The following is a 27,313-nucleotide window of genomic DNA, read 5'->3' as shown; positions in this document are numbered from 1 at the left end:
GACATACCACTGCCTGATGGTCCAGCCTTTTACTTGCTCCGTTAACACTCTAACCTGAAAACCACCTATAGAGGATCCTTTCTACCTCATCTGATTAACATAGCCAGGGGTTCTATCTCACCCTCTATTATGATGTAGATAAAGAAGGTTAATGAAATTAAGCATATGGAGGATCTGGGGGCCTCACTTTAAAGTATGAAGGACAGGTTCTGGTGTACATGGTTTTACTAGAACAAGTTTACTTTCACTCCTCAGCAGGGCCGTAGATAATTTTTTTCCCTGGGGGGGGGTTTAGAACAAAATGTTGTGCCCCCCTCCACCCCAATCACCACTGCACTCGGTACCTACCTGGACTTGCTGCAGCTCTTTTTCAGTCTTTCAGATTGTCCTCCCGATCGCTGTTGCTTCCAGGCTGCCAACTCCTGCAGGATGTCTCTGTACTGCCCACGCTGCCTTGAGCTAGTACACAAATGGGATCCCTCCAGCTCCCTCACCGCGGTGCCTGCTGGGAAATGGAGTTCCCTGAACGGCCTCACCCCCTGCTACAGTGTGTTCACTGGTCTGTCCCTCTGTCTGAACCGCGGTCGGCGGTCCACAAGTATCAAAAACACAGACCCGATCTCCGTACACCAGGACACTCTGGGGGGGGGTTTGAACCCCCCTATCCCCCCCTTATCTACGCCCCTGCTCCTGAGCACAAAACAATCCTAAATGGGGACCAGTAATGCTGGTGGTCTGTTTCTATTTGTAATGGGATTTCATGCCTGGTGGTTGGGGCTGGCGGGGCAGGCTGTCCTTCACTTGTCTTAACTTTTCCTGATGGTCCTACCTTCTTCCTGCTCATACTACTTGGTTTTTTTTTACATACATTTTCTCTTTCTCTGTCTATCCCCACCTACCTCACTCTCCTTTTCATTCCCTTCCTAGTTGTAGAATAAGTTTATTTTTTTTTCCTTTCTCTGCTTATTTTTTAGGTTGTGCTTTGTTATCTGGAACTTGTACTACAATCTCTATTTATTGTAGCAATGGCACCTTACTTATGTATAATAAATAAAGTGATGCGCTCTCCATGAGACTTGGCTATAGTCCTGGGATGTGAGATTTAACTCTCAGTGACTGTCGTAGAATTTGTGGGGTGAGAAAGTGACCTACTGAATGCACTACTTGTTCTTATGTCAGTATAGGTCATAGCCAAACCTGTTATTCTATGCTACTTTATAGACCCATATGTGTATCAAGAAGGTTGTTATCAGCGAGGTGTATTGTAATGATGTACATTGCTTTTGCTTTATTTCTTTATTTAGAACAGGGAATTGAGGTACAAGGTATGTTTTATCTAAAATGAAAACAACAACGCAATGGGTAAAATTCAGCATTTATTTTCTTTTTCACTTTTTTTTTGCTATTTAAAAAAAATTCCAGTTGCAGTAACAAACATTATTGCTTTGAACTTGCAATACAGCATTGTATGCACTCCTGTTCACAATTAACTCTTTATGTACCATCACACATTTTCTCTTGGAGGAGACAGTGAATACACATCAGGGATTTGGAATGTTCTTATTTCCTAACTGTAGGAAGTTTTTGGATATCCTTGACACTACAAGGATTATACCTGACTGCAAGTGTCGCCAGGATATATAAATATTAAAGTCTCTTTTAGACTCTTAGGCTCATTTAAGGCAGAGTAAAAGCAATGATGATGTGCAAAATGCAGTGCCACATACTAACCAATCAAATCCCATCTTTTTGTTTCAGTTTAGAATAGTCAGAACAATAAGAGATGATTGTTGACTGGTTGTCATGCGTTACTGTACATCACTTTTTGCCTGGTTAAATTAGCCCACATATGTATTATATGATAACTAAAAGGCTAATGCATTGACAATGCTTATCATCACAGTCATCTTTTTTTTTTCTGGTTTCCAAAGAAAACCTATGTTATATGCGTTTGCATAAAAACACACACCTTCCTCCGTGACATCAAGAAGGGTGGCACTCAAAGAGTTAATTTGTGCCAAGGATGTAGCTGGCGCTCAGCGATCTCCTGCGCTGACAACGCACCAGTTTATTCCAGTGGACAGAACTCAGTTGTAGCAAAAAAATTTATAAAAAAAACCTGTCAATCCATTCAGGTTTTAGGAAAATATTGCTAAAATATGGACCCAAGTCGGCAAAGGAAGAGCCGGGGCCAGAAAAGACCTGGAGGTGGCAGAGCGATCAGTCTGCAATATTTACATATTTTACAGAGGAAAAAAAAAAAAAAATCAAACCAGTTTTGAGAAAATTAAAATAATTTCTGTTCTACAAATAGTTTTTCATTTAGCAAAATATACATTTGTCTTGTTCTTGTGCATTGTCCACTTCATGTCATAAAAGCCGAAATTTACATAAAAAATATTTGTTTTTTTTTCTCAGTTAAAAATAAATGAAACACATTCCCAGACAGCTGGACCATATAATCCCTTCCCTCCCTCCAGCATGTTGTACCGGAATTTCCCAGCAACCCACCAGAACAAAAATTACCTAGTTATGAAATATGTTTTCCTGACATCTATCATGGAAACACAAGACTAACGATGAGAAAAGGAAAAAACAAAACAAAATGACGAACAAGGAAAGAAAGAGAAGAAAAAAATAACATGAAATAAATAAAATGTTCTGGGGTGAAAGGAAGAATAATGCAGGAGGCACCAGTTACTCTGCATGAACACAAGGTGGCGTGTGGCCATCTGATAATCTGAGTGGAGAGGGACAGTCACAGACATAAAGAGCTTCCAAAAACCTGTGGAGGGAATCATGGAGTCATATTAGTCACATTCTTACATGCCAAATCCAAACACTGAAAACACCTATGCCAGATCCATCAAAACCTGCACTGGTCTGCCCATCCTTACCTATAGTTGAGACAAACTATACCCTGTCCAGCTGGAGGTCTGACCTTTTGAAATGTCCACCAAAATCTAATTAATGACTCTGTGAGAGCTAGGCGTTATTGGTAAAATGTATACCTACTTCTTTTGTCTCGGTCTGACTCTTCACTTAGGTCAGATGTCTTAAGCTGGCCATACAATGGTCAAATTTTGGCCAAGTCCTGCTGACCAGGCCACAATTCAACCAGTGTGTGTCCCCGCTGGGATATCCTCATGTGACAAATGTTGATTTTTCTAGAGCTAGATGGGGGAATCGAGAGTTTTTTGTCATTCAGTCCTGCGGGGCTGAAGGAGAAAAAAATAAAAAGTGTATGGCCAGCTTTAGGATACCTGAAGTCTGACAGATGATTCTGCCCTTTCAATTGACTGATTTCACATTGAATTTTAACAGCTTCTGATGCAGTGCAATGTGAGTGGTCAGAATCACACTCATACAAAAGATAAAGGGGACAATATCTAAATCATTCATAGTTAGATTTATCTGTAGTTTTACACTGTTCCCTTCTTGTTTTAAATAGATCACCCAGCTACTTCTTCATCCCAACCAATTGAAAAATATTCTAGGGAGAACACTGCATATTGAAGCCACCTCACAAGCAGATCTTCCACCTTGGAGAGTCTGTACACCAGTCTACACCATTGCTCTGATACTACAGTAATGCAGAGTGGGACTAATCCCTATTCACATTGTTTGATTTGAAAATAAGGCACAGTGTGTTATATACATATACATACATTCTTGAAAAGGAATATTAAATTATGTTAAGATGATTTATAGGGGTGGGGCAGATATTTTTATAGATGCAGCTGAATTCCTTCCTAGTATGTAATGAGCCTCAGTTCAGTCTTAAACAGGGACGTGCAGTCTGGGAAGGCAGGTGAGGCAGAGCCTCAACTGCCAATATGGAAGAAAAAGCTGTCAGCTTCACAGACTTCACCGCACATCAATGGTCTAAAATGGCTGATTATATACAAGAAAATGCACAGTTAAACCAGTATTAGATGCACTTGTCTTTGTGGATACTATGTTCTTTTAAACATGGATTACATGCTCCTTCTTACCTTCACTGTGACCCATAAATTCAGTGATATCCATTAGTGAAAGCCGTGGCAATCAAAGGTCCCTGAAGAACAAACACTCTCATTAAAAATGCTATAAAAACTCTCAACCCTGCAGAGTTATATCAACATAAAAAGCTATATAGGCAGTAAAACATGGTACAAATTATTCTGGGATCTAACATATATCATGTAATGATCAGAATCATAGTTGCAGAGGTACCATGGGCAATAATATATGAGTAGAATGTTGTGTGCGTATTCGTGGGATAAAAGAGGGACTCTCTAAGGAACATTTAGACCCTATAATTTGGCCATATGCCTGGATAGCTAAATCTGAAAGCAGCAAGGAAGCATTAGGCATTCCAGTCTTGACATGCATGTAAAATTTAGCTGATATACAGGTATACCTAATCTATGAACCTGCCACCTTGCAACATCCATGGAGTTATAAAGCCTGGACAATCTAAAAGCATTGTTTATACCCCTTCATGTTTTTTCCAGTCATGTATATTTACATATCGAATCACATCCACTTACCCCAAGGCTGTGTCCAAAGCCAGTGCTAGGTGCTGGACTTGCTGCACTGATGTAGCTGCTGACTGCCGATTCCTGATTGGCTGCGCCATATAGTTCGGCCATTGGCCCCGGGCTGCTTGTTCCCAGGAAACCCCCTGTGCGAGTTGGAGTGGAGCCTTGTTTACAAGGTAAAAAAATACACTCTTCCCCCCTCCTCCTACGACTCTAAATACATTCCCCCCATAAACGTTAGTAAATCACATTTGCATTGTCTCAGTACAAAGACCCTTTCATACACATTCCCCAATCCATTTGTAGACATACAGTAATTGCAGTGTGAACTGTGTGTATCTTCCACAAAGTTTCTTATTTATATATACAGTTCCGCTGGTACCCAAAACAGCCCTTGTTCTTACAAAGTAATGGTAAACTAATGAAAATGCCCCAAGTGTGTTTTTTTATTAGGTTGGTTACCTCTCACCACAGCCGCTGCCGCTGCTGCCACTGGTCCATATGCAGTCAGTGGGATGGCTGAAAAACAAAAGAAAACTGCATTAAGAACCAGAACAAGGACTGGACCCAAGACTTAGTAAATCTCTAAACACGTCCTTTAGAAATATAAAAATCTCTACAGAAGGGCATGCAAAAACAAACAAAAATCAGGAAACTAGTGGAGAAACCTCTATGAATAACAGCACACAAGCATGCAGTAGAAATACATAGTACATTTACCTACATACAGACTACTATTCCTCAAGGTATGCAGGTTTGGAGACTGCTGAACTACTGTAAATTATTATAGGGATTATGTAATCATAAAGTAAATATAAAACCTTAAAATGCTGTGACTCAAATTATTTCATCAGATGTTTTGTTAAACAGCATTCACATTTAAAGCAGGGCATCAGAGTTTGCTCTGGATAATACCACATATGTGCTAAGTGTTTAATGGTTCATAAACAAAAGACAATCCAAGATCGAGCTACGGCCTTAGTGTATTTCCACTTTACACTGCATGCCACGTAATAAACTGAGAACAAAAAAGTGGCATCACTGCTGATAGTAGAGTCCAATATGGTATTTAATTTATGAAGTTCAATAGGATGAAACAGGCAATGCATTTCAGGGGGCCCACCATATCCCCCTTCATCAGGGCTTAAGTCTTACTTTTGTAATTTAGTTCCTTTCAAATGTTTTGGACTCAGAGAAGGTAGCAGAACGTGAATCCTTCAGCTAAAATTCCAATTGTTCACGAACTGCTAACTATTGTTATGTGCCATTCCTTCTCTGAGTCCAAAACATTTGAAAGGAATTAAGTTACAAAGGTAACAAATGTAACCCATAGGCCCAGATGAAGGGGTGTTGGCCGTTCCATTCTATTGATCTTTATAAATAAGATACCATTTCGGACTCTACTATCAGCAGTGGTGTCCACATTCTGTACTTGGTTCTAATTGAAACCCCCTGATTGGGGGTCCCTTGTTTTGTGAGGGAGCAGCCCCTCCAAGAAGATTTGACACCTCATAGAAGAGAAATGTTGACAAATCTAGCACCTCTCCTACAAATCTACATAGTGCTTTGAGGTAGAAGTGAAGATGCAATAATATCAATGTACCGACCAGGACCAGTCACTTCCAAACAGGTGCTATCACATAAGAGACTGCTAAGTCTGACACTACTGCCTAAACTCTCCTGCACGGTGCAGCGATGCATAGCACAGAAACATTGATTCTCAAGACAGATAAGAAATGGAGGTTGATTTACTAAAGGCAAATAGACTGTTTACTTTGAAAGGTAATTTTCCCTTAGCTTAGTAAATTAAGTTAAGTTCTGCATCATTCAATCATGTGCAAGCAAAAATACTGTTTTTTTTATTTTCCTTGCACGTGATTGGGTATTCTTTGGGTACTGTCAACACATATACAAAGCTAAGGGAAAATTCCCTTACAAAGTGAACAGCCTATCTGTCTTTAGTAAATCAACCCCTGTGACTTTGGTTCTAACACTAAAGCTGGCAGTATTTTGGCACCTTTAGTGATGAAAGTGATAAATGTACATAGGAAGACTTAAAGCAAACCTGTTCTTTGCACACGCAAGGCAAGGCAGCAGGTCTGCTTTATAAACCCCCCCACCTTTCCTTTGCTCCTCTGCCAGAAGCAAACAAACTATCCTGTACTTTAAGATATGAAGGAGCATCTGACTCACTCCCCTGCTCTCTGCCATGCCTAATGGGACTTGACCTTTCACCACAGCAGGAGGACCGGAGTTTGCCTAGCCCGGCTCTATGATTTATTTACGTGTATGTGCTGGATTTTACCATGCATTGGATTTTCCCATGCAGTCTCTGTACTGGCTATTGCAATAGGGCTTCTTGCTCTGCCACAATTATGCTCATGATCCAGCATGCTTTGGAACACAGAAAATGAGTTGCACCACATAAAATTTCAAGAGACTTGTATGTAGCGTGAAATCTGATATTAATCACAAAAACTGAATATTTACCTTTAAAGTGTAAAAAAAAAAGGTCCAACTTTAAAGAAAGTATGCAATTACATTGTAGTGAGAGTCAGCTAGGAGGCACTCAGTTGTGTGTAGCTGTTATCTCTCACAAGGTCACTGTAAGAAATGTATCCAAGCCTCCTTCCTTAATAATGAAAATATGACTTTTTTTCAGGCTGAACACACATATTGCTCCCATGTTTCCAGAGTCTTCACATATCACTGGAAGGCTCTGCATACACAGAATATATGGATGAATGTGAAATAATGAATTTATAATGTGTTCAAAATCTCTTGGTGCAACTGAGCATATCACATCATGACCTTTACTGGATTTTTCATTTCCTTTTATCCAAAGATGACCATCAACCCAGCCATCTGTACAAGGACTTAAAGGCTACGTCCACCCAAAATCAGGAAGAATAGCAATGCACAAAGGTGCTAAATACATTCCAGTAGAAAGACAAGTTGGGGCTGGACCAACATCACTCTTATTATGGCTAGATAGACTGATACTGGTTTTTAGGCTGAATGGTGTGACCTATAATTTGTTTCTAGAGATAGACAAGCCCCTAGCTAGAGAATTAAAATGATAACTTCTACACAAATCTAATTTTGTTTTTCATTTTTTAGTTTTGGGTAGCCTTAAAGTGCATCTAAACCCACAAACAAAAATATAATGTATTGCAGCTTACCAAGCTTCAAAGCGGTGGCTGTATTCGTTTTTTCAAGCTTATCCTTTATTTTCACCTGGTGATCCTGCCAGTAACACAATTTATGTCCTAGAGTGACAATGTTTACTCACCATACTGTATCTGTGGAGGAACAGCAGTGTCACCCTAGAACAGGAAGTGAGTTAGGACTACAGCACATCTCCCCTTCTCCGTATCTCCATAACATAGGGAAGGGGGTGTTCTGTAGTACAAAGAGGTACTCTAAACAGGAAGTTGAGAATGCTAGAGATAAAACTGAAAAAGGACAGGACAGGATTAGATTTCTGGCAGGATCAACAGGTGTTTTTTTTTTTTTTTAATCGAACAGTACAAAACAGTTTCAACTGTATATTTCACCGACCAAAGTGGAGCAAATAAGAGAAGGTTATTTTGGGGGGGTTTGATAAAACAGGTGTAAGGTCAGGCTGGTTTATATATAAGTTGTTCTAAAATCCAGCTGTCCACTTATGGAGTTGGACTATATGGGGTTTTCAGATAATGATCTAACCAAAGAGGACTAAAAGATTATGGAACCAGAAAGTGAATGAAGCACAGCATAAGAGGGGCATGGAAATGTCACATTACAGGTATGGTTTACCTTAAACCTAGTGGGTAGCATCAGACTTAACAGTATAAAAATATGTTGTATTAGAGATGTTTTACTGAACCACAAAATGTCACCAAAATTCCCGCAGCAGAGATGAGGAAATAATGTTCATGTAAAAGTTGACATACAGGTGAAACTCGAAAAATTAGAATATCGTGCAAAAGTTAATTTATTTCACTAATGCAACTTAGCCGTCTACCAGGAGATTTTGGAGCACTTCATGCTTTCTTCCGCAGACGAGCTCTATGGGGATGCTGACTTCATTCTCCAGCAGGACTTGGCACCTGCCCACACTGCCAAAACATTTCTGAGATTGTGGATCTGGGTTTTCATGAGCTGTAAGCCATAATCATCACAATTATGACAAATCACGGCTTGAACTATCTTGCTTTGCATGTAATGAGTCTATCTCATATATTAGTTTCACCTTTTAAGTTGCATTAGTGAAATAAATGAACTTTTGCAAGATATTCTAATTTTTCGAGTTTCACCTGTATTTTCATCCCGTAAACCAAAAAACACCCCAGCAATAAAAAATGTTTGCCCTGTGGCACTTTAAAGTTCCAACACACAAGTACAGAATTTCCATCAGAAGACAATCCTTTCTCCGAGGCCGGCACTGATGTGGCAGATGTAGTCCCTCCACATTACCCTCAGAGCATGGTTGCCACCAGCTCCTACTCTGCTCATCTTGTTCTCCTCAGCTGTGAGGTTTAGTAAATTAATGGGACTGACCTGTGAGTTCTGGGAGAACGGGGGTGCCCGGGAGTGGGGTTCTCTCTACACGAAATTCTAAAACGAAATGTGAAACAGCTTAGGAGTGGCTAGATGTCCAGCCTACAGATGTGACTGGCAGTGAGTATGGAATAGCTGTTTATAATCACCCACTGCCACTAAAATCCAAATAAATATATAGTATTGCTTACACACCCATTCCACGAATGGACAGAGATTGAGAAGAGCAGAGAAGTTTTTAGGCTAATCTGCCACTATGTTCACAACAACCCCAAGTCGCATTCCCACCAAGGGAAGAAAGAGCATGCACATTATACATATCTAGACACCGCCATATAATAGTGTATGACTCAATTACCTGGAAACTGGTAAGTATACCCAGGAGCTAACCCTGTGTAGCTGCGACTGGCATATGTGGCTGCTTGGAAACCAGGATATCCTGAGAAAATACAGCAAAGGAAATAGTCATTACAAAGAGAAATCTGGAAGTACATTTTCACTTCAGTAATGTAAATCGTCCAACCCTTCAGATACTTTTTCTCGAGACAGTTATTTCCTAGAATATTAGGTTAGCCTGGGCATCAATGTTTCCCAATCTAGAGGCCTAGACCTGAACCTGAACCCCAGGCAAACAGGTAAATACACATATGAAATAGATATATGGGAGATGTTTACCTACCAAAGGATTTATATTACTGAGATAGGAGCAGTTAGCCACATAGAGAACCTATTGTCTTCATTCATTCTGCCATGACTGTTAGGTTTATGTATAACTAAGAAAGAAGCAGAGCCTACATACAGTATGTCATGAAAATATACAGTATGATGACTTCCCTCATGTGCAAATATATTTACATTTCCATATCTAAAAAACAGAAACATTAAAGTATTATTGAACCCCTTCAAAAAATCTTTTTGGTGTAATATTCAGCTGTGCCCGGAAGGTAGAAACTTGGCTTGTGGTTTACACCATAAAGACTACTACTCCAACCTCCTTTAATAATCACCTAGCATGGTGTAATATTCAGCTGTGCCCGGAAGGTAGAAACTTGGCTTGTGGTTTACACCATAAAGACTACTACTCCAACCTCCTTTAATAATCACCTAGCATGCCGATGCCGAGCATGAAAGCGTCCATTCCATATGGCATCACTCTGGAGCGTCCCCGTACAGAGCCTGTTGGAGACATCACCTCCTTGGGTTGTGCCTTCTTACATTCAACCTACAGAAAGAAATCGTACCATATATTAACAACACATCAGTCTCATAAACATTTAAAGGTTAGCAACACTAAAGGCTTATTGTTGGAGTGGGGTGATTGTAATGTGTAAATAAACAAACATACTGTATGTGCCAGTCAGCCAAAATATAATATCGGTTAGGACACTTCTGGGACTTGGTATACTGCAGTATCCTCTAGCGGAGTGACAGAAATTGCCAATAAAGTTTATGGGTTTTGGAAGTGTGCCAACCATAAATGTAAACTGTACGGTTGGTGAAAAGCAAGTAATAGTTAAACAGCACACCATTCCACCTCTTAGATCTTTGTGGATTTACCCTTTAAAATCGGCACCCACCACAAAATGCGTTATGTTAACTTCTCAGAAATAATTTCACCATCATAAAGGTCAATTAGCAGAAATACTACAGTGGGAGTTTCAGCAGCATTCATGCGTAGTGTGGTCACAAAGCTTATGAAAGACAGGACCTCAGATAATCAAATTTAGAACAGCAACCCCCACGAGTCTAAGGAACATTGAGCTAAGAAGCAGCAATCCATGTATTTTCATTAAGAAAATAAATAAATATTTGACATGCCTCAAAGGGAAAAAATACAGCACAGTCTCCTGGGGCTGCTGACATCACATTCAAGATGGCGGCCCCCAGCATCAGTCTCAGGGCAGTTTGGATGCCTACACTAGGCAGGCTTTTACAGGTAAATAACATGCATAAAATACATTAAATGCACATATATTTAATCTTATGGGAAGATTGTTGTTGAAATGAGCGGTCTTGTGACAGGGTTTCTTTAAAGTGTATGCAAAACCATTTTTTTTTTAACTTTGGATAGAGTTGAAAAGGGTTAAAATCTTTATCAGATGATTTTTGCTGTCTGTGTCCTGCTAGGGAGATTTTCCATCATTGTCTGCCCTGGAGACACTGAAAATGAGAGGAAATCTCCCCAGACAGTTGCCAGCTGAACATTTTTCCCCATTGGAAGATTTACCCGCACCTCTTGCTTTCATGACAACTCTAACATTTAGGATTTCCCATTACTTTCTGTGACAATTTGTTCAAGGACGAATGAACCCAGTTGGACACAATTAGCAATAAAAACTGGCAGAAGATCTGAGCCTTTCCCACTCCACCAAAAGCCAGAGCAGTTTTGAGCATGCATACTTGCACAGTAATATCCTTTTTTTTGACATGTCTCTAAGCTACATTGTCCAACTTTCCATACAAGTGGGCTCACACGTGAGCAGCCAGCATAAAACCAGCCATAGATATGATCTGACCAGCTCTTGATCTAAGCAATATCAGATTGTATGAAAACAAATGCCTTTTGGTGCTAGCAACCACTCCTGGCTAAGCAAATTCTTTTTTGGAGGGCAGTTGATTGTAATACTTATAAAACCTAAACCAGTTACTATTTCTACCCTCCCAAAAAGCCTATTCCAAAGGTGTTTGGCTGCACTCTCCACCCCAATCCACAAGGTCCAGTGTTCTAAGTGTTCATACAGTTTTTTTTTTAACTTACCATTTTATTGTTGATCTCATGGAAGTGGATCTCACAGACCTTCTCCACAATATCTTCTCCTTCGAAGGTAACAAAGCCAAACCCTGCAATAATAAAAATGAAAAGTGGCACTCAGCCATATTAAATTAAAAACAAACATAAATCGTCATCCTTGTCAGAACATACTGACTGGCTTAGGTTAGATAAAGAGCTAATACAGAAGCTTACTCTAAGGGCTTTGATTAGGGTCTTACAATCAACTCTTTTACATTTAAAAGTCATTCCAGACAACAAGAGACTTCAATCCATGAACTACTAAAGCTTTTAATTAAACATTGCAACTCAGCTAAAAAAAAAAACCTCAATGTAATATGCCCCAATATGAATTCTGTTTAACACAGTATGGCCAGATTTCACGGGCCATTTATCAGGATCAGTAGGACAACAGGAGCGTACTTTCTGAAACCTGTGCTGTGTAACTCTCTCTCTCCCTCTGCTTCCTGTATCACCTAACACATTCAAACATGCAAGGCTGGTTTGAATCTACTTGGACCTGTGTTGAACTTATTAGAACTGATTTGTTTTTAACTTTTTGTAAGTGAGAAGCAGCAAGGAACCTGCAGTATATGTAACATCATCAGAAGCAGGCTTGTTTTACCAGGTCACCATAAAAGACAACTGAAATGTATTGGTGGACTATAGCAACGTTTGTATGAAAAATAAAAATGTTAAACTTACAATTAAATCTTTTTGTGAGAGTCCATTCAGAGACACAGGAATTTAGAAACAATTGCATTATACTGCCACCTACAAAAGGTTTAGGACACAGACAAGCAGAAGAATTGTAATCAAGAAATCATATAACCCCTGCTCTACCCAAAATGCCATAGGTTTGTGAAGCAAAGAGCAGTACCAGGGTAAAACTGCAAAATACAGAGGGGTAGGACCTGTGTTCCTCAATGTACTCCCAAATTTTACAGTAAGTACAAAAATCATATTTTCTTTCTTGTCCATTGAGTGACACAGAAATCCATAAGCAGTCCAACTGATGGGTGAGGGACTGTCCTTTGGTGGTACTTACACACAGCGGTAATCCAATTAGGCCTCACATAAGTACTCACAAACTTGGGCAGGGTTTTAAATGGCCAGAGGAGACAAAGTCACTGTAGACAGGCAGTGGAAATAGCTCAGAGTCCAGAATTCATGTGGTGCTTCAAGAGCAGCAGTGCAACGGTACTTGCTCCAGGCTGAATAGCTGGAAAGAGAGTGTAGCGTGCATGTGTGCATGCTGTTCCACTGAGCGGATTTTATCAGCACTCAGTCCCTCAGCAATAATCTTTGCCAAACTAAAATCAGAGGTGACAGGAAAATGTAAAAAAGGCATCCAACCTCTTAAAACACTAGAAACAATTGAGGCAAGCTGGACTGACTTACAATTTTTCTGTTTGCCCGTGTCCTAAACATCCTGTAGACGGCAGTATAACCTGACTGTTTCTTTCCTTGTCCTCAATGGACGAGAAAGAAAAGTAAGTACTGAGCAGATGGACAGTGTCCCTTGTATGTATGTCAAGGGTTAGTTTCAGTTTTTCTTCATTGTGCCTATAACATAATTGTGGACACCAATTTGGAAATATTTGTCACCTTCAGAAGATATTGTGAAAGTTCCAAAATGCAAGAAATAAAGGAAAATTATACTAAACGATCTAGACAGACAGAGAGAATAGTCTCAATGTGTGAGCCATGGTCATCTAACCAAAGTGGTTTATCCTTATTGCTCAACCACATTTACATATGGCATTTTTAGAGAATAATCTACTCAAATACTACTGGCTGAAAACTGGTATTGAATACCCCTTTGTGGATAAATTATATTTTTAAATAAATATACATACATGTGTATTTATTTTGTATTGCCCGGGGAGTATTTGCCAAAACAGAGGGCAAACACATGTAGGCAATGTACTATGACCTCATAATATACACCTTCTTCTACAGTTCTGCCATGAGATATGATTTAGCCGTTCTAAACTTATATTTTAATTCGGCAAAAAAAACTATCAACTCATACAGCAAGACTACCACTAAAGGTTCTCGCAGTGCTTACCATGTTCAATGACAATAGACAACATGATTTCTTCCCATAGGGCTACGCTCTGTGACCTGCCATGACAACCACCTAGGCTAGTAACAATGCACAGCCTCAGAACTATCTCCCAATGTGACTTGATAAAGGCCCTAAGGTACCAAATAGTCATCCTTCAGTAGGTGGATAATACCAAAATTAGCCTTTGGCTTTGTGATGTCACCTCATTCATTGCCTGTAACGCTTTGATTGATTATGCTGAATGTCTACCTGTGAGCTATTCTCAAATCTCTTGTCTTTCTTAGCACAAAATTAAATATCCTCTATAATGAAAAGAGTGCATATATATGGACATTACTAAGAAACCCCTTTCACAACTAGACTGCAACATACTAAAGCCCACTTTCATGAAATTAGTGAGAAGTTGTCATTGGCCAGATGCAATTACGTGCAATGTAACTGTGCTCCAGTTCACAAACGGGGCCAACTAATCAGTCAACCAACTAGAAGCTGAGTCAGGATGTCCATAATATAGGCTGCAATAATTCAATAAATTCAAGTTACAGTCCTGCAGCAGATTAGAGGTGTAGGATGGGCACGGCCTTAACTCCTTTTACCATCATAAAACATTTGAGAAATTGGGGTGCAAGCATGTAACTGGTTTGGTGATTCTGTTGATTACAGGAAGATCTTTTGCAGAGCCGTAACTAGCTCCTTTTATGCCTAAGGCAAGAAAAGAAAATTGTGCCCCCCAACAGACCTGTGCGGTATGTAAGACCTGGGGGGGCTTTGAGAAATATTAGGGGTCTAAACAGACCTCTGACATTTCCCTTTTGAAATAGGAAAAGAGATTGAGGACACAGAGACCTCTGGCCATACAGGTGGGGGAGAGCAGCAGGGATCTGAGGAGAAGTTGGAGGCTGTGCCGCTCCTCTTCTCCCTGCCGAGCCACAACTGTGTCGGCTGCCTAACGCCTTTGTTGCCAACGGCACCCTGTCAGACCCTCTCTCAGCTGTGCCTGAGGCCCCATGGTAGCTACAGCCCTGATCTTTTGTTTCAGGATCATATTAATAACTCTGTCAATGTATGAGCTGCAAACGAAATGAACCATTGAGTTTTTATTACCTGACAATATTATAGGACTCAATCGTGTCTATAAAATAGCGGAAAGAGTATTTTAAATGTACACACACCACTTGCCACTAGGCCATACCACCATATGACTGTACTGTGGGAGAATTAACACACCCAACAACTGATAATAAGATTACGGTAGAAGTGAACAAAAATGAACAGGAGTATAGTGTAAGGAGACCTGTACAAGCTTACATGCAAACAGAAGATACATTAAAGATATTATAGTGTATTTGTATTAAATTCTATGAACTGGTAGGGAATGTTTTGGCATTTTTTCCTACAAGTTTGTAGATTTTTGTTGTTTCTCAGTTCTGTTTATTTTATCTGCCTATCTCTACCAAAACAAAGTTATATTACTTATGCATGTATGTTGGCTTTTATCTATAGAACATTACTTCAATACCGTACATTGCCTGGTATTGACCGCTGGGAGATGCACTGGGGCGAAGGGCAATGCAATGCAGCAGCGCACCTAGTGGATCCCATGCATTTAATGCAATACAATAATGTGAACAGGCCCTAAAGGGCTTGTTCATGTAAGAAGGAGCCCCATCCCACACCTGCCTTGTGAATTAAAATTTAGGGGCTATACGTTTAGAGTTTGCCCACTTTGCCTCCTGCAGTTAAAAACGAGGCCAGGCTATGATAATATTATACCCCTGTGCCAGGTTTAAGCCCGCCAAATGAAACTGAACAACAGTAGTTCAAGGATTTCAGTGTTATTTCTGAAGCCAGAAACTCTATTTTACTGAAAGGAGGGTTGGCGTCAGAAGTACAATTTGTCATTATCCAAGAAGGCCCTTATAAAGGGTTACATATTTAAACAGAGTCCCGACGGCAAAAGTCGCCGGGAGTCTGTTTAAACAGCCCCGATGCTGGCGACGTACACTGTACGTCGTCAGTCACGAAGGGGTTAATATATTTTTTTTGTTACTCATTAAGTTCTGCACTAAAAACACATTTAAAAAAAATCTTTTTCATTTTTGTCAGGTAAATGTAAATGTTTTATACTCTCAATTACATCCAGCAGGTGGAGCTCTTGACTCTTTTTCACACAATTAATCTTATCTGCTTTGCTGAAAAAGTCTGTTGTTTACAGTGCACATAGCTCAAACTGAAATTGACACACAACTTAATGGATCAGAGTAGTGACTTATTGTTTTCCTGCTGAGACTGACTCTTATGAAGTTTCAATCAGAGAGAAAGTCTAAAAGTAAACAGATCCTGCTGTATTCTGTCTCTCTGTCGAGTGATCTGTGAATCCTTTCTCAAGGGTGCACCCTGTATCAAGCATTTATTTGTAAAATAATGATTATATATATGTAATCAATAAAGATCTAAAACAGCCTTAAAAGTGTTTAAAAAATTAATATTAAAATGTTCCTTTATTTATTTCCTTCATTTAAAAATGTCTAAAAATGTTGCTACGTATTTCTACATATGTCAACCTGACCCATTTCAGGCAATGCTCTCTCTGCTCCAGAACTTTGCATAGACATCCTTATTGTATATTAAAAGGCTTTTATATAAAATTTTACAGAAGAAGAGATTCAATCAACGCATATTTCAGTGCTGTGTTCCTAGGTAGATAAATAACACCGAGTTAAAATGGGTCAGGTTGGCGTGTCTATACGCCATATATAATTGTGTGCTGTGAAAGTCACACAAGTGAGTCACTTATGAAGAACAGCTGCAGGGAGCAGAGGGAGGATGGACAGGTATTCTGTGTCAGGAAGAGAGAGAACAATGGAGCTGTGTCCAGATGTGCAGCTCGACTCTGCACTGACCACATGCTGAACACTCATCACCAGAAACTTGCATTTTTACACACACAAAACCCTCCGCAAAGAGGATTATCAAATCACACAAAGCAGATCTGTGGAGCCACATTTCTGCAAAATAACTGAAAGCACTGATTGCAGCACACACACGATACCTACCTCTGTGCCTGTTTGTTGTTTTATCAAACATTAGCATGGCATCGTCAACCTGTATAAAAAAACACAGGGAGAAAGCGGTCAGTGGGCACTTGAAAAGAAACGTAGGGCATTTTTTAAACAAAGCACCTAACCTCCTGAATGCGCTGCTGGTGAAGATACGGGATACTAGTACAGCGCAGAAGTACTTCTAACTAAAATAGTGTGTTAGACTGAAAACAACACATGTGGAGCACGTAGGAGAAAAGGATGCAGGAAAACAGGAAGGCCGGTCTAAAGAATAGGGAAAAAGAAGGCCTGCATTGCAAAGAAAAAGAAATAGGGGGCCACATAGTGACTCTAGATTGAAGGGGGGAAAAAGGCATTGAAATGCATGAGGTACCCAGAGCTCACGGGGGAGAGAGCAGGAGTGCAGGGAATTGTGGCCAGCATAGAACTCTCTGTGTGTCCCGCTAGTTTCAGGCTGTAAGATCTATGAGATATTTATTTACTCATCAGGTCAAACAGTTTCTTGCCTTTCAAACAAAACCGTTTGGTTCTCTGGAGATTGAGCGGCTCTGGGAGCCCTGTCCTGTTACTATGACTGCAGCTTAGTATGTCCTGAGCCGCAGGGGAGAGGGAAATAGGCAAAAGCTTTTGTGTGCAACTGAAAAGATGGGGGGAGGGGAGAGGGCCCCACCAGATATCAGGGGGAGAGAGTGTGAAACACAAGTGAAGGACGGAGTGCTAGGAAAAGAGAGAAACAAAGGAAAATTTGTCAAACAAATAAAAAAGAAAAGTGAAAGGATGAAATCATCGCTAAACAAGTGAAACATTTCATTTGTGCTTTATTTTCGGTGCAGGTGACCTGCTGTCCACAGAGGCTTTCTGCAACACAGTGCGCTTAGGTCATCTATGCACGGCGCATAAATCCTCCCCCCACTCAGTATACTGTGCTAGATAATCTGCTGCCGATGGGAGAGAAATCCGAGGCATCCAGAGATCTCTCCAACCTCCTAATTAAATGGGATCTAATCACCTTATAGCAAGGCTTGTTCGTCAGGGTCTGTCATGGCTTTATGACGTGGCGGGGTCATCCTCAGGTGTTACGGATGGGAGTGGGGTCTTTGTAGTAATCTGATTACCAGTGTTTTAAAATGTGTGGCTTATCTAATAATATTATATAACAATAATAATACTAAAAAGATAAAACATCTATTATTCTTGTTTTGAAGCCACCCCCCAACTCCATTCTACTTTTGAATCCTCCCCACATGTTGACCACTGACATGGGTAAGAATTGCTTTACCAGCTGTCATGTAGACCACGGAGCAAATAAAAGCTTGCCCTTACATCTAAAGTCAGTAAACTCTTATTACCGCGAACGGCCACACCTGAAAAACCACACACTCACCTTTCCAAACTGCTCGAAATATTGTTTTACATCCTCGACAGTTGTATTCACAGACAGGCCGCCCACAAAAATCTTCTTTGTCCTTGTCACCATCTGTAATAAGTAATCAGGTGACATGACTAAAGCACAGACTGACCAGGAGACTGGAAGCAGACAAGAACACAGGTGCTGTTCCTGCACATGACATAAGGGATAATTTTTTTTTTCTTGTTGCTTCACCAGGAGGTTGCATGGTACGTTGAAAGGTATTATGCTGATGCTAGCAGTACTGTAAGAGATTTTCTCTTTTTTAGTTCACATAAAAGCATCTGACAAAAACAATCACAGCAATAAATAAAATGAGCCCTGCTTGGTTTGAGGGTCTCCCAGCTGCCCCTAATTAGCCTGGCGCTAAGCTTCCTGGCTCTGACACCAAGATACCGTCTGTCAACAAACTACTTAAGGGAATTAACCCAATTCTGCCAGTGTTTGCAGGACCCAATTCTGATCCACCTGCTAGTTACTGGCCTTAAGCCGATTGCTTTCCAATAGTTACATCTCCCTCCCATCCCCTCTCCCTGCTGCTTTAACCGCTTGGCATGACTACCTCTAATAGAATGTGTGCGCAGAAATATTTTGGGGGAAACATGTTTGCTCGCTTTACAGTCACCACTTAAACTAGACCTGGGGAACCTGTAGCTGTACGGAAAGCGCAAGCAGGTTGAATGACAAAGCATGGTGGGGCTTGTAGTTCTTCAACTGCAATATACCAGTTCCTGTGCAAGACTGAATTCCAGTCTTAAAGGACACCTCAAAAGAAACTCACCTTTGGTTGAGCTCTGCGCGGAAATGCTACTTTAGGATCAATCTGAAAAAAAAAAAATATTGCAAATATTTCAACTTTGTAGCTAGGCGAGTAATAAAATGAAGAAGGAGTTCTACACACACAAACAACTACAAACTAAGAAACTGTTTAATTAGAGACAAAGTCATAAACTCTAGTGAGTAACGCAAAGATATGCACACCCGGTAATACTGTACAAAGAATACGAAATAGGCCTGCAAGTGCGATAATGCAAAAATTGTCATATGCTGCAAAAATCAAAAATACAAACTGGAGAAAAACCTATGATTGAAGTCTCAGACTTTGGCCCTGAAACTTCAAGTGCAACACAAAACAGCACCTTGACAGTCTACGATATCTATTAAGACCCCAGAAATCACAGATTTTGACTTGTATCCAAATTATGATTAACACACAATTGAAAAAAAAAAGGAATAAAAACCCTAAATGAACAGCATGCACAAAATAATGTAAATAATAAAAACAACCCTAAGATTTGAAAAAAAATGGAAAATTAGTGCAAAGTGTTAAAAAAAAGTTTTGGCCATGACAATCGAAGATCCAAGTGGTCATTTTTCGAGCGCAGATATGAAAGCAAAGGGACATATCTGAATGGTTGTTATGGGCAACATAGTCACTTTCAATTCCCCTAGCTTTTATATTTCCCGCCTCATGTGACTCACACTGCAAAATAAGAATTATATAATGAAGTTCTAAACATGTGATTGCTGCAAAAGATAAACGAATAAAAATTTAATAACGCAGCAAACTGACTAATGCAAGTATATAAATATAAACATAATTTTAAAAGTTTAAAAAAAATATTTTAAAAAGCCCACAATCGCCCACAATACACTGGACTAGAACATATTCTGAGTTGAAAGTTTATGGTAAAATACACTCATTTATTACAATGTCGCTTAAGAAAAGAAGAACAAAAAAAACTTGATACTTTGAAGTTTGCGCACTTCAATTTAATTGAGCTGAAGTGTTAATGATAACATTATACATAACAATTTGCTTATGTTTAAACAGCATTGTACCCAAAGTGACTGAACACAGAAGTGAGCGATGGAAATTTAGGAACCGTAAAGATTACTAATGGAGCAGCATAAGCATTTTCTTTTTCTAGCTTTGATGAGGCCCTTCTCTTAGGAAACAGATCTAAGAACGGATCCTATGTCAATGTAGCTGCACAGTAATGATCTGAAAAGTTACCATGACAACTGTAAACATTCACCAGAGGAGTACAGCTCATTTCACAATTTATTTCTCAAGAACACACATACAGGTATGAGGAAACCCAGCGAGAGACGCAACGTCATATGCACTGTTTAGGTGTCCAGGTATCTGCATTCTACCTATATATTGCACCAAAACTGTGCAGAATAACTCATACAACTTTACGCAAAAATAAAGAAACATTAAAAATAAGATTGACAGAGGGAGGACTTCCTAGCCAATTCTGAGCTGCCACCGAGTCTTGGCCAAAATGTTCTAATAAATTTCCAAAGACATGCCGGTAGGTTAATTGGCTTCTCTCTAAATATTGTCCCTGTATGTATGTATGTATATGAGATAGGGACCTTAGATTGCAAGCTCCTTAAGGGCAGGGAATGATTTGAATGTGCTCTATGTAAAGCACTGTGTAAATTGTCGGCGCTATATAAATACCTGTAATATAAATACCTGTAATAATTTTTTTTTTATGTAATACGAGTATTTTTGTCTAAACTTTATTTACTGTCTAAATGTATTTGTCTCAATGTCCAAAAAAATAAAGAAATCCCTGTATTTCCGGCAGTTATTACTCACTCAAACAAAAAACCATGCCCTAAGAAGTTGAGGCGAGGGAATTGTAACCCCTGACTAGTTCTTGGATGATAAGATTTTTGTCTACGGGACATGAGGCCTGCTGGTATGACAGAAGCATACAAGGGTCAGATTTGGCAGAGAGTATGCGGCCCTTACAAAGCAGACATAAACCAGGGAATGTTTGTGCTCCTGGGCATCAAGGGAGAGAAATCAAAACAGGAGATAGAATATCCCAACAATACCCCTTTGTCATGACATTCCTTTGTGCTATTTCAGCAAAGGCCAGGAAGATGCTATTAACTGAGAAAACTGCAGCTCTGAGCAGGAGGGAATGCACCAATTTCACATCACTAAACAGAAGTCACTATTGTTACAGGTAAATGGCATAGACACCTGTAGCATTCAGTAGCCGAGGAAAAGGACAGACAGAGACAGACAGTACTAGAATGTATTCTGGAGGGAAAAAAGCTTTATTTTTTTGTAATCTTTATTCCCAAATGGATACAATTACACAGAAGTGCTGTTCACACAATGGCGGGAACTTGCCAATAGCCGGCTACAAGCTTGCACATCAAGAATTATCTAGCACTTAAGGCCTTTATACTATAGCACAGGGGTGGACAAATTAATATAGGATTCATAAGCCAGCCTATCCAATTCAGGACCCAGCAGGATTTTTTAGGAGGCAGCTCCATTGGTACAACTAGAGAAAACCTCAAAAGTTGGGTGTCAGCTGTATTTTTTAAAAAGAATTGGCTACCTGGATCCTGGGATTTGTCCAGCCTAGCCATAGCATGATGTAAAATCACAGAAATCAGCTTTCGATAACCCATGTTACTACACTTCTGAAAGTCAGTATTTATTTGACAGATCCTACAGGTGACAGTAACTAGCACAAACTATAGAGACGGAAAGGTCCTTGCTTACACAAGTTTCCTACTATGCGATATTCTACTTGGCCTAGATGTCTGGGGCAGCACAGCTGCTTTGCAGCCTCTGAGTCTTTGCTTTGAATCCCAACTAGGACACAATTTGCATGGAGTTTGTATGCTCTCCCTCTGCTTGAGTAGGTGTTCTCCCACACTCCAAAGACACGCTGGTAGGAAATTGGCCCATGTACTGTAGGGACCTTAGATTGTAAGCTCCTTAAGGGCAGGCAATGATGCAAGTGTTCAGTATGTAAAGTGCTGCATAAATTGTTGGTGCTGAGTAAAATATTTGTAATACCTGTTCTATTTGGTACCAGTACTTACACACGATAATGTCATTTTCATACTTTTTAAAACTAATATACTGTTATCACAGGGGTGGACAAAAAAATATAGAATTCAGGAGCCGGTCTGTCCTTTCCAGGAGTCAGCAGGATTTTTTTTAGGTGCCAACAACTAGAGAAAATCTCAAAAGTTAGGCGTCTGCTGTAATTATTAAAGTGACACTAAACTCAGGACTTAAATTTTAAGAATGCATTCAAGTACCTTATCTATTACCAAAAATGTATCTTATTTGTGTATCACTCAGCTGTAGATCCTCAAATCATCTCTGAATTGGTGCTGACACTGTCCTTCCTTCTGGAGGGTGGCTCCTTTTGTTCCCCATGGACCCAGTGTGTGTTGTAAAGTAGCCACCGCTTCAAGCTCACTCCTGTGATGGACTACAGTCTCATGTTTAGTTTACTAATTTGTATTGTGCTTGTAGTCCATCACGGGAGCGTACTTGGAGAAGTGGCTACTTTACAACACACACAGGGACCATGGGAAACAACAGTAGCCCCCCTCCAGAAGGAAGGACAGTGTCACCACCAATTCAGAGATGATTTGAGGATCTACTGCCGAGTGATACACAAATAAGATACATTTTTGTTATTAGTTAAGGTACTTGAATGTATTTTTAAGATTTAACTCCTGGGTTTGGTGTCACTTTAAGAAGCCTTGGCTACCTGGCTCCTGAGATTTGCTTTATCACCAAAAAACGATACTTTGATAGAACTGACTGAAAAGAATTTAAGAACGGCATGTGCAGTCTTTGAACTAAGGAACCCTGTACAACTTCATTTACACTTTAACCTAGCAGCAAACTAGCTATTTGCGATCCAAACAATTAATTGACAAAGAAGGGTACAGTATATTAAACAATCGCTGAGAGCAACTTGTGTTCATTTCAAACAAAGATCCCTCCAACTCCAAGAGATCTATTAACATAACCTTCTATCCCTCCATCCACAGTTAAATTATAATGAAGACTCTACAGTGGATCCCTTCTGCTTTCAACTGCTCTTTGTATGAAACGCACACTTGTCCCCTCCCAGGCAACAAAAGAAACTTCCCATCCGAGGAGCAGGGGACAGCAGCATGTGCAGCGCTGCTCCCCTCCCCCTGTGTCTGCAGAGACACAGTCCCCAGAGCCCAGCAAGCTCACACTGATAAACAAGAACCCACCGACTGGGACACGCTCAATGCAACCACTTCACCAAATTGCGTTTTAAACTCCAATCAGTGCGGATCACTTAGCAAAGAAAATGACAATATATTAATGCAATGACAAAAAAAATGTATACTATACTATTCCTTTTACACTTTACAAATTTAGACTTTGTTGCTGTAGGTTCTTTAAATAACAATATCCAAAAAAATGCTATCATTAAGCTCAAGGTAGAAGGTCATGCGATCTGTAAAGTCTTTACATCATTGAGAAGGGGGGCACTAACAATATCCAAAGAAAACGCCATCATTAAGCTCAAGGTAAAAAGGTCATGTGATCTGTAAAGTCTTTACATCATTGAGAAAGGGGGCACTTGCAGCAAGAGGTCACATCACCTGTACATGATGTGTAGAGGAAGCTATAGCATACATGCAGGTATAACACACGCATGTACAAAACATTAATTCACATAAAAAGGACACTGTAAAGCCTCAAGAGGAAAGGACGAAGCCTGATGACAACCTAACGAAAGCTAATCCTAACACATTTTGCACAAACTGTGCCGTGAAGGCCTCTTTCTTGAGTTTTGAAATAAACTCAATGATATGGGATAAATGTTTCATTTAGTTATTTGCATCGCTGACATTTACTTATATTGTGCAATACAGACACAGATGTTGTCTTTATTTTTCATATCATGCTTTACTCTTGGCTTCTGATATAAAATACCACAAGTCATTTACTTGAATTGTTCTTCCTGATCCCCCCATTTACTCCTTACAGAGACAAAAGCAAAGCTGTTACCCCAAGCAACCAATCAGAAGCTAGAAAAATGACAGCTGAAGTATGACTGGGTGCTACAGGAAACACCTCCTCTTTCTTTTGCTCTTTTATCAGTAAGCATAGGATTCAATGTAAACATACATAGTTATAATAGAAATTAGGGATGTTCAAATACCAAGTACCGTACTCGGTAAAAGTACATGTACAGATACTTTTAAAGCTCCAGGACTAGACTAGAGAAAAATTCAAAAGTTAGGAGGCAGCTGTCATTTTTAAGGAGTTTATGGAGGTCCTGGGATTTGTACATCCCCATTTTAATACATTATTTTCTTTTTATAAATATATATAAGTGGTGCACCGATACCATTTTTCCAAGTACAAGTACTGATACTTGTCCAAGTCCTCACAGATACAAGTACTGATACATTTTTGGTTAGTGTCATGTGACAGTTTTTCTAAAACAATACAGACTAATGATTTCAGGACAGTGGTGGAGAGCCAGAGACAGGTCACAGCTACAACCGCTGCAACCCTGGCAGTTCTTGTGAAAATGCCAAGTATCGGCACTGGTATCTGGACATCCCTAATAGAAATGTCTTCATATAATAGTACTAGTACCAGCACTGGTGCATAAAAGCCTTGCTCTAGGAGCTCATTTAAATAGGTTTTGCACACAAAGCATGTACAAATAACTGGGAAATATTTGTATTTTATATATAGTTAACGTATCTTACTTGCTTGTTATACTGTATGTCTTGATTCAACTTTCTCAGGAAATAAAAACTAAACCACTGACAGGGTACGTCCTAATCTATACGCCCTGATCCACTCAATATATGAACTTAACGTGCTATACTGGGATTAACAAATCCAATCTTATAAAACACTATGCAAAAAATATGTGCATTGCTATTATGTAACCTTGAACATCTCCTAAGCTGAATCAGATCCCTTGACAACCCAAAGTAAAACAATTTTAGGTTATCCAGCAAGACAAAAGCTACGTATAATGGGCAATGTTGTTTATGAATACGAGAGTGTTGGTATCTGCCTTCATATGATGGTTATATACTAGTGCAGGGTTGGACAAATTATTATGTGGTTCCGAAACCAGTCTGTCTGATCCAGGAGCCAGCAGGATCTTTTTTAGCAGCCAGCTCCATTGACAACCACTAGAGAAAACCTCAAAAGTTAGGCACGAGATGTAATTTTTTAGGAGCATTGGCGACCTGGCTCCTGGGATTTGTCCTGCTCTGTACTAGTGAACACATTACTGAAAAAATAATTAGTTTAACCATAATCGACTATGTATTTCATAAATGATGTATCCTGATGAAAAGTTCAACGATATAACTAAAAGTTCTATCATTTGTCTGTACCTGTTGCTGATCTAGGTTTGCTTATATATTTGATTTTAGAATGTACAGAATCCAAATAAAACAGCATTAAAAAAAAAATCACGACCTACCACAAGTGACTTTTAATAAACAAATCATTTTGTGTCATGAAAAATAAAATCATAAGGCAAACACACAAACATACACATCATAGGAGGAAAAAAATGATAGAATAAATAACTAAAAAGCTAAAAGACATTAATGGATATGTGACAAAAAAAAGCATTTGTACAAACTGACGACCTTCTAACATCTGGTTTCCAGTAATCAACACAGCAGTCTATCTAGATTCTGTTTAGTAAACTAAAGTGTGGCATCACTAATGGGAATGACAAAACCTATACAACACAGTATCATACCTGCTTTCCCCCACATGCTGTCTAAATTGCTTGCCTGCTAAATAAAAAAGATACTTTACTTTTCAAACACATCACCAGCAAGTCTGCATTATCTACAGCAGTTGACATCACAGGGCCTCTAACGCTGTAGTTCACCTCTATTGCTCGCACTGTGTGCAGTTTAAGTCAACTCAGTTAGAAAGATTTTGCATGTGTCGCTAAGATTTTTCACACGAAGCGTCATGACAGCCAGCTTTCTTTGGATAGTACGGCCCTAACTTCAATATTTTATTACAATCCTTATAATAGGCATTGCAAAGTTTAACAATTGACTGCCTTGAAAGCATCAAAATAAAAAAAAGTTACCCATTTCAAGTTGTACTTTTAAAAGCAAATAATATACTTTCCATACAGCGAAGTCATGATAATCAAAATGTGAGGATCATACCGTCTTGGAGTCAAGCTCGTGCCTTGATTGTGCCAAAACTTTGTCTACTCCGACCTGGTCCATGAATGTGACAAACCCAAATCCCCTGGTGAAGAGCAAACGAAGAATATAAGACTGCCGGTCTAATGCTAATCGAAGCGTGCCGATGTAAGCTACAGCAAACCTCACCTGGATCTTTTGGTCAATGGATCTCTCATAACAAGACACTCCTTCACGTCTCCGAATTGACTGAAATACTCTCGCAGGCCCTCTAGAAATATAAGAGCCGCCTATCACAACCAAGCGTGGCAGACAGATCCCAGAATGCAATAGAGAAAAAAATCCAATCGCATCATGTCCGAGCAGGAGGAAAGGGAGAGAGAAAGACACGGATGGAGGATGCACAAATGAGGGAGGAAGACAGAAGAGGGTGGAGAACATGAGAGGGAAAGATGGAAGTGAAGTACAATCAACCCCAACAGGCACCTTCTACAATCATTGTGCTTACCTTGCGTAGTCTGCCAGCTCAGTCCCCCGATGAACATTTTACTGCAAAGCCAAGAAAACGTTAAAAAAAAAAATCAAGAAAGAAACAAAAGCCACGTGCTCAATGTTCATCTATGGGGACATAGTGTGTGTGTGTCTGTATGTATATAAACATAGATACATATATATCTGTGGGGGGAACAAAGTAATATGACATTCAGGAGCCATCCTGTCCAATCCAGCAGGATTTTAGGAGCCAGCTCCACTGGCAAAAACTAGATTAAAGCTCAAAAGTTAGGCGCCAGCTGTAATTTTTAAGGCACAATGGCTACCTGGATTTATGAAATTCAGGAGCCAGTCTGTCCAATCCAGGCGCCAGCAGGATATTTTTAGGCGCCAGGCCCATTGACAACAGCTAGAGAACACTTCAAAAGTTGGGCACCAACCTTAAATTGTAAGGGGCATTGGCTAGTG

General features: G+C 39.7%; 1 protein-coding gene across 4 annotated transcripts in view; it reads right to left on the bottom strand.

The window, feature by feature from the left end:
- Positions 1 to 1,392: 1,392 nt before the first annotated feature.
- The window catches only part of MSI1 (musashi RNA binding protein 1), a 27,091-nt gene continuing 1,170 nt past the window's right edge, over positions 1,393 to 27,313 (bottom strand). Inside the window, exons 2-15 of one of the 4 annotated variants that reach the window (XM_018557423.1) lie at positions 26,862 to 26,902; positions 26,543 to 26,624; positions 26,375 to 26,459; positions 19,158 to 19,199; positions 18,353 to 18,445; positions 16,963 to 17,011; positions 11,824 to 11,906; positions 10,170 to 10,287; positions 9,424 to 9,504; positions 9,066 to 9,122; positions 4,986 to 5,042; positions 4,533 to 4,687; positions 3,996 to 4,057; positions 1,393 to 2,785 (exon numbers count right to left, since the gene is read on the bottom strand). In XM_018557423.1, the coding sequence (XP_018412925.1) occupies positions 4,016 to 4,057; positions 4,533 to 4,687; positions 4,986 to 5,042; positions 9,066 to 9,122; positions 9,424 to 9,504; positions 10,170 to 10,287; positions 11,824 to 11,906; positions 16,963 to 17,011; positions 18,353 to 18,445; positions 19,158 to 19,199; positions 26,375 to 26,459; positions 26,543 to 26,624; positions 26,862 to 26,902 (985 nt within the window). In that variant the 3' untranslated portion in view covers positions 1,393 to 2,785; positions 3,996 to 4,015. The remainder of the gene's footprint in view (positions 2,786 to 3,995; positions 4,058 to 4,532; positions 4,688 to 4,985; positions 5,043 to 9,065; positions 9,123 to 9,423; positions 9,505 to 10,169; positions 10,288 to 11,823; positions 11,907 to 16,962; positions 17,012 to 18,352; positions 18,446 to 19,157; positions 19,200 to 26,374; positions 26,460 to 26,542; positions 26,625 to 26,861; positions 26,903 to 27,313) is intronic. The other 3 variants (XM_018557424.1, XM_018557425.1, XM_018557426.1) reach the window with 3 other exon arrangements.

Source organism: Nanorana parkeri, unplaced genomic scaffold (assembly GCF_000935625.1).
Source record: "Nanorana parkeri isolate BGI_ZX_2015 unplaced genomic scaffold, ASM93562v1 scaffold282, whole genome shotgun sequence".
Taxonomy (NCBI): Eukaryota; Metazoa; Chordata; class Amphibia; order Anura; family Dicroglossidae; genus Nanorana; species Nanorana parkeri.
Note: the sequence above shows the minus strand (reverse complement) of the source record. Positions and strands in the feature narration are given on the sequence as shown.